General features: G+C 45.4%; 1 protein-coding gene across 2 annotated transcripts; it reads right to left on the bottom strand.

Moving 5' to 3' along the window:
• Positions 1–310: 310 nt before the first annotated feature.
• commd1 (copper metabolism (Murr1) domain containing 1) lies at positions 311–7759 on the bottom strand. 2 transcript variants are annotated; one of them, XR_014633246.1, is made up of 4 exons: positions 7570–7759; positions 6707–7003; positions 914–1083; positions 311–871 (listed from the first exon to the last, which is right to left on the bottom strand). XR_014633246.1 is itself a non-coding variant. In XM_084465065.1 (3 exons), the coding sequence occupies exons 1-3, from the start codon at positions 7741–7743 to the stop codon at positions 976–978; spliced, it is 579 nt and encodes a 192-aa protein (XP_084321191.1). In that variant the 5' UTR covers positions 7744–7759; the 3' UTR covers positions 311–975. The 2 variants fall into 2 exon arrangements, 1 of the variants encoding a protein (XP_084321191.1); XM_084465065.1 differs by having other exon boundaries at positions 311–1083.
• Between the last annotated feature and the right edge of the window lie 402 nt (positions 7760–8161).

The following is an 8161-nucleotide window of genomic DNA, read 5'->3' as shown; positions in this document are numbered from 1 at the left end:
AGTCTATCAGCGTCCATCATAAAACGTCAGGCCTGGTGAGATGGAATCCAGCTGCCTTGCAGCGCAATGGTGGCAGAGGCCTAGAGAATTCATATTTGATGTTAGATTGAGGTTACTCTTCAGTAGAAGAGATCAGCTGCTTGCAGAGATATTTGTACAGATAACCAAGATTGTACACATAATTAGAACATATCATTGCATACCACAAGCACGTCAAGCAGAGCATGAAGCAGATAATCAACTCAACACAAATATTTGCAATCACTTATTTATTAAAAGGCTAAATGTTACAATAGAAATATAGAAAGTAATACAGAGGGTGTGCTCCAGGACATGACACCACTGTTGAATGTTAAGGAACAGGTTTTGAAAGAAACTTCAGTTTGACACAAATTTCAGCTTCCTCAGTGCAACAATACAGTCTCTGATGCAGAAGGTCAAAGGTCAGAGGCCAGAGCGAGCGGGACAATGAATGCATCGCAACAGATATCCCAAATGGCAAACGTAAAAAATGTATGTTCTAATTGTTTTCTGTTGTGCAGAGACTGCAAATGAATTAAATGGGAGAAGGTCCAAAGTTACAACAATAACTCATGTTTAATCAAATCAACCGTAGGCATCTTCCAATAAAACCTAATGGTTAAGGAGGAGTTCAGTTTTAATAAGTGGGCTTGTGGACAATGAAGACGTTCACTGAGGCCCCCGAGATGAAACGATCGGCTACAGCTTTGAGGAGTCGTACAAAATGTTTTCAGAAATCCCATCCTGCTGCTTTCTCTCAAGTCGTAGAACGAGAGGATCTGAGTCAGAGAAAGAATCAGCCACCAAATCCTCCTTCCGGGCAGCAGGACTACAGACCGGTCCAGGGCTACTGTACCGGGCAGCAGCAGGACCACAGACCGGTCCAGGGCACCTGTACCGGGCAACAGGACCACAGCCCGGTCCAGGGCTCCTGTACCGGTCTCCGTCGGTCCTCTAGCTGCGGTGCACGACGGCGTCGATGCTCCTCTGGATGTCGGCCATCTTCTTCAGCACCTGGCTGACGCTGGCCTCGTCACACTCCAGACACACGTACTGCGAGTCCTGGGGGAGGAAGAGGAGATGGGGGGGGGGGGTTGGTTATACTGTGGAGCAGTGGTCGCCAACCCGTCGATCGCGATCTACTGGTCGATCTTTGAGACACTTCCTGTAGCTCCCTAAAAATAATAGAAAACTACACACATATACATACATATAATAAAATATGCCTGATTAATGTTCAGTTTTGCAAGCGCTTCTCGCCCTCTCTCTCTTAATCAGTGATGGGAATAATGGCGTATATATCGGCGTTACTACGCTCTCTCTCTATCACTCTCTCTCGCTACTGTTCTTCACTTGATTATAGGGAACGAGACTAGGTAGAGTAACATTTCACGGTAAGCCAATCTGAGGTAGAGTTGGGCGGGTGTTGTTTACACATTCGAAAGCACGCAGAGTCGGACACACAACGACACAAGTGAGTCAACGAGAAACAGGAATGACGAGCCAAAATTATCCAAAAGTAGCCTTCTTTAAATGGAAGTATAGCCATTATTTTTCCCTCCAAGAAATTGTTGGAACGAGTAATCGTGAAATGCACATTATGCCCTGGACAAAAGTGCCTCTCCACGTCGGTGTCAAGTATTTCAAACATCTGATCTTTCAACATTGCATGCTTCCATGCATTCCATGCTTGCGTGCATGAAAATGAACATGAACATAAACATGCACATGTATTTTGAGTTCCGTTTAAGAGGGCTGTCTAAATTAGACACATTTCAGCATTTAAAAATGTACTTGAAAGTATTGCAATAGTTACTTTCCACAGTAATATATATATAATAATATAATCAGAACTGAGCATAACAGTTAACAATGGCACTTCATATGATCTGCTAACTGCAAGTAAAATGTATTATTATTATCTATGTTGATTTGTTGGTTACTATGAACAAAACAATTTCCTCATACAAATGGAAAATAACCCACATGCCTTTATTTTTTGTGTTGGAATGAAATTATATAATGCAACTTAGAGTTGCCAATGTAATTCAAATACAATTAGCCAAATAAAAGGCCTCAAGTTGGAAGTAAAATCTGGGCTGTGTTTTTTCTCTCAAGGCTTCAATAGGTAGATCTTGCCTTTCACCAAGGCTGAGGTCAGTGATCTTGGGCTTAAAAAGGTTGATGACCCCTGCTGTGGAGTAACCCACGCCCGCATGCAGGACCGCAGTAGCTCCTGACTAGGGATGTGAATAACTCAAATTTTTCATGGTCGAATAATCAGTGGGTGGTATGAACGAATGATCGATTATTCGATGTGTGCCGACGTTCACAAAGGCAGCCATGGATCATCGGCAAGAAATCACTTAATATCTTAAACGCAAAAAAACAAGTGATCAGTGTTTGTGTTGTATGCATATATATATATATATATATATATTCATATTTATGCTTGTGTATGTTGTTTTTCTGTACATGATTAATAATAATTAAAAAAAAACTAATAGTGCTACAGAACCAACATTAGTTCCGTCCGTTAATTCTTGTTTATTTGAATGGGAAAAAATGTTAACGGTCCAAATGTTAAAAATCGGCTTTGACCCTCGGGAACAAATAATCGAATAATCGAATATTCTGACCCATCCCTACTCCTGACCCATTAGTTGAAGGAACATTGGTGAACACAGAACCTGGTGCATTGCTGGTCTGCAGTGAGATGGACAATTCATGCAACCATCACCTGGTTCGTTTTTCAACAGGATGCTGATGGCCACAAGGTTTGTTAGTGAAGCCCACGTTGTCTGGAGCAACACCATGATGATGCTGACGTGTACATAAGCTCAGAGAGGAAGAACCCGATCTGTCATCATTCAGAGTACGAAGAGGAAGAGTATCACATATCCTCAAGATGAAAGCCTGTGTAGACAGCGTAGTTACGGGCCTGTCAGCCTCAATCAACTGTTGTACAGCACGCCCGTTCAAATATTTATGAACGATGCAGTGTGTACAATTGAGTGGCATCTCGTGGAAAGGACGTATGTGTTAATTTGTGTACAAACAACAGCGCCCAGAACAGCCAAACAGAGATGTTTACATTTTTAATCATAATCCCCATCTTGCTTGTACGCTATGACCTATGGTTAAATAGGTTAAATAATTAAATACAAATCAATCTTTGTAGGAACCTCCTCCCTTGACAGGGTCTGTATGGAACCACCACCAGCCATCCATAATGGAACCAGCCACAGAAAACCATCTGTTAACACAGCATGCTGAACAATGGGCCCTCAGGGGTCCCCATGGGGGCCCGCCCTCATTACGGGGCCAGCACACTGCTGCACTAGGGTGATGTGTTGATGCGGGGACCCAACACCAATATGACCTTGTCAACCCCAAGGCGTGTATTACTAATGGCATCGCTACTATGGCAACTCCCTTTTGGTATTCATATACAAACCTCTTTGGGCCTCAGGGGGCCACCAAGATCGAGAAGGTGACCATACACATTTTAGAAACATTGACATTAGACATTAGCTCTCTTAGACATCGACATTAGGTCTCTTTCAGAGTTGATGTCTGCAGATTGGCCTCCTTTCCCTCAGAGTTCCCCTACAGAGCGGCCCGGTGGCTCAGAGCCGGAGCCATGGGTCTGGGTCTGCGGTCACACAAGTGGGCCAGAACTCTCTCCAGTCGTATTATTAGACCCACTTAAAAAGAGAAGAAGAAAGAGTGCAGGAGCTATTTTGAAAATGGGGACAATAACTTCAGAATCAGTCCAAGGAGGAGGAAGAGGAGGGAGCGATGGAAAAGATTCAAGACAAGGAAGACCAAGTAGATAAAGACATGAGAGGGGTGCTTCATTAGAGGAAGAGACCAAGTAGATAAAGACATGAGAGGGGTGCTTCATTAGAGGAAGAGACCAAGTAGATAAATGAGAGGGGTGCTTCATTAGAGGAAGAGACCAAGTAGATAAAGACATGAGAGGGGTGCTTCATTAGAGGAAGAGACCAAGTAGATAAAGACGTGAGAGGGGTGCTTCATTAGAGGAAGAGACCAAGTAGATAAAGACATGAGAGGGGTGCTTCATTAAAGGACCAGACCAAGTAGATAAATGAGAGGGGTGCTTCATTAGAGGAAGAGACCAAGTAGATAAATGAGAGGGGTGCTTCATTAAAGGACCAGACCAAGTAGATAAATGAGAGGGGTGCTTCATTAAAGGACCAGACCAAGTAGATAAATGAGAGGGGTGCTTCATTAAAGGACCAGACCAAGTAGATAAATGAGAGGGGTGCTTCATTAAAGGACCAGACCAAGTAGATAAATGAGAGGGGTGCTTCGTTAAAGGACCAAACCAATGTTGTAATGCATTTCTGGACAACAATGAATGAATGAATGTTGTCAATATTTTATGTTTCGGACCCCAGGAAGACTAGCTCTCATTTCGGTGTGCTGCTAATGGGGATCCTAATAAATCATAATCATAATCATAATGAAAGGGTCTATTGAGAAAAAACAACATTGTTGTTGCATATGATTTACATTACGCGTATTGGCAATAAGAAAATGCCATTGACCTAATCTATAGATTTAAATATAGTCTATGGAGGCTTAAAGTAATCAAGAGGAAAGCTTCAGGAGACTCAAACCCCCCCGACAACAGCTCCCAGTTCTGTCCAGCCAGCTCCCGGAGACCGGACAGACCCAAGTCTCATCAGTGCTTCATCAGACCAGGTGACCACAAGAGGAGGTTCTGATGTCATCAGACCAGGTGACCACAAGAGGAGGTTCTGATGTCATCAGACCAGCTGACCACAAGAGGAGGTTCTGATGTCATCAGACCAGGTGACCATGTCCCACAACAAGGGGTTACGATGACTCAGATTCATGAAGGTCATCTGGCCAGCAGCGTTCTCCATTAGAGCGCAGTAGTTGAACACTAAATACATTCCCCATTCAATAATAACAAAACGTCTCCAACCGAAGCATCGGGGTCTTAAAGCAGTCCTCGTTGTCATGTTTCTAAATCAAGGTTTCATGATAATCCTCATTCTGACGCTGGTTCCAGCTGGGGTCTCCCGACCAACAGCTACAGTGTGCCACTGAGCGGCTCCTTCTACTACACTCAAACAGGGTACGGGACAGGGTACGGGACAGGGTAGGGGACCGGCCGACCACGCACTGGCTGCCCGTCCCCCCCAGCCCTGTGCTGGACCGCAGCTGGTCTGCAGCGCTTCCTGCCAGTGGGCGGAACATGACCCTGATCTGCAAATCTAGAACTCACACAACAGGTACACTTTGTACACGTGAACTGGAGAGATGTGAACTGATCCCCCGATTGCTTTACCCCAACGACAAAGGGTCTGGCAGTTAGTAAGTCATCAGGGCAACTTCAATTGCGTCGTATAAATGGTGCTGTGAATTATACAATCCTAATCTAATGCAACCAGTGCAGTGAGTTCAGTGTGTGTGTGTGTGTGTGTGTGTGTGTGTGTGTGTGTGTGTGTGTGTGTGTGTGTGTGTGTGTGTGTGTGTACTTTGGTCAGGGTGTTGTTGCAAGACATACTACTGATATGGATTATAATGTTGTGTAACTGACGACCCAAAGTATCCAGACTGAGCATATCATTTCTCAAGACACAGAGCACACAGAGAGACAGGGCCACTGTGGAGAAGTGACTCCGACATTGGATAGGTTCGACCTCAGGAGGGCGTTTTAAAAGCCCCAGGCCAAACACACGTTTCCACAAGGTCATTTGAAGGCGTCAGAATCGCTCCATTGAATAAGACCAGATTAACTGCTGCAACCAAACAACACCATGTGTAAGCATTTGTTTGATGTGATACGTGTGTGGATAAGGGAACGAAACTAACATGATTTTAATCACATTGCCATTCATTTTAGTAAGTGATTGTTAAATTCTAGTTAAATTCTCTGTTAATAAACTAGGCCTTTTGTTCTTACCTGGCACATGATTGGCCGGATTAGTACATGTTGTGTACCAATTAGTGTTTGAGTTGTAGGACTACAGCTGCTGCCTGCTACAAGCACACGCCCAGCCCTACTGTTTACTATTCATTCAGTGAACGCTCTCAGTGAGTTCAGATGAGTTGAGAACAGCCAGAGGTCATGAGCTCTGGCTCTAGGATGCCAACAGGTATGGTGGGGACACTGGGAACCAGTGCCTTTTAGTGGGAGCTCAAACAGGCATGACACTACCCTAGAAGTGGGGGTCAAATCTACAGCCTACCCTGCTGTTTTATTTCAAATCGGGGTACACTTAAACGGACACGTTACACCAGTAATGGGCTGGGGCTGGTTCATATGCAGTAGTACTGAAACTTCTTTGTCTGTGTATTAAGTTAAGTTTAAGTTTATTGATATTTAAAGTGCAGTATCACCATAAGCATGGTCTCAAAACACCGTACATAGAAATGCCCTACGACATCATGAGTGTAAGGTGTGTGGATTCATGGGTTCAAACAACAATACGTTTAGAGTAATAAATTAAAATGAAGAAGAAAAAACAATAGACAAAATTTCAATAAAACCAAATATAAAACAAATATAAAACAAATGTAAAACAAATGATTATTACATTGTGCGTTTGAAGAGTGGTAAGAGATACGGTGGAAATATGAAGTGACTGTTAGTGACCGTGAACCACAGGGGGGGGGGGGGTCTGACCTGGGAGGGGCGTCCCAGCTCCAGCTCCAGCAGGGCCACGGGGCCCCCCGGGGCCGCCCCGGGCCCCCGGCCGCTGGACGACGTCTGCAGATCCACCCGCCAGGCCAGGCCCCGCAGGCCGGGCTCCCAGCGGCTCTGGGCCAGCAGGCTCTCCCGCACCCGCGCCCGCTGGCTCCTCCAGAAGCGGGAGAGGGCGCCGGCCTGGGCCTCGCTCATCCCTCCGCCGCCCTGCCGCTTCATCTGGGCCGTGAGGAAGGCCTCCAGCTGGCCGGGGTCCATGTCCGCCATGGCGATGGACTGGGCGAGAAGGATTAGGATATATGAACGACGCCGGTCATAAAATATGTATATGCTATCTCAACTAAAAGTGACCATTTTGGAATCCAGTTGACAAAGAGTGAATCGATGATAAAGTATAGTATTGATGATATATTGATGATGGTAAAAAAAAAATTATAACACGTTCCAAGACACTGCGTCACATAATCAGTGCGCCGGCAGTGCCCTCTAGTGGCGGAGCCGATGCGGCTCACAACGAGCGATGTGACGGCGTTTGATTGAACTGACACAAAATGACCATGTCTGTACACTGCATTCAGTAAATACTAGTCAAACTACTCTTGACTCCTGACATGGACCCGAAAGCGTCTCTTAACACCAGAGACAACTGATGACAGATGACAGAGGCCATAGGGTCAGCACAGAAGCGTGGATCTGTATAATACAACTCGTGATCTCAAAGTAGTGACACAACACATGTTGCACAAACCGCAGCATATCGGCGAACCAATCCTCCAGTGCACGAACACTAGGAGGACCATTCCTCCATCCTCCAACTCGCAGGGACATCCCGACCCGCCTACCTTCAGCAGGCCTCTCATCTTGTCGTGCAGGGCGTGGAAGTCCTCCGGGGACAGGTCGGGGTACAGCTCCGTCCTGAGGAGCTCCTCGGTGACCTCATCGTGGTTGTGATATGCTTTTTGAGCTATTCCGTTAAGCAGCCCGGTGAGAGACTTGGCTGCGTCGACGTCGGCCATGTTTTACTATTGTGGTCATGTGATCTGGAGGAGGTCACGTGCACGGCGCTCCAAACGAGCCCATGTGATCTGTCAGAAGCAGCCCGCCAGCCTGCTTCTGACAGATCATGTGGGCTCGTTTGGAGGAGCGGGGGCCTCTGGGAATGCAATAGCCTACAATAAAACGATGCAATAACAAGGCGATTTAAATTGGTTTGGTGTCACTCGGTGTCACTTGGTGTTGACTCAGAAACGTGTTTGTTTATGAGCCAAAACACTTCATAACACCTCATAAAGTACCTGATCATGAAATCGGAAACGTGTTATTTTAGACTAAAATATCCAAACTAAAATATACTCGATCCCAGACGGGAAATGTGGGAATGCTATAAGGAGGTTTACAATATAATATGTAAGACAGAGCTGCCAACTCTCATTA

The sequence above is a fragment of the Micromesistius poutassou genome (assembly GCF_964030765.1).
Source record: "Micromesistius poutassou genome assembly, chromosome: 3".
Classification (NCBI taxonomy): Eukaryota; Metazoa; Chordata; class Actinopteri; order Gadiformes; family Gadidae; genus Micromesistius; species Micromesistius poutassou.
This window is presented reverse-complemented; position numbering and strand designations above follow the sequence as displayed.

Excerpts from the sequence above, each read along its gene's own strand:
- commd1 (XM_084465065.1), bottom strand. The coding sequence starts at position 7,743 with ATGGCCGACGTCGACGCAGCCAAGTCTCTCACCGGGCTGCTTAACGGA. Across the intron at positions 7,004-7,569 it reads AGATGAGAGGCCTGCTGAAG|TCCATCGCCATGGCGGACAT; the intron begins GTAGGCGGGTCG and ends CTTCTCGCCCAG. Across the intron at positions 1,084-6,706 it reads AGCTGGGACGCCCCTCCCAG|GACTCGCAGTACGTGTGTCT; the intron begins GTCAGACCCCCC and ends TTCCTCCCCCAG.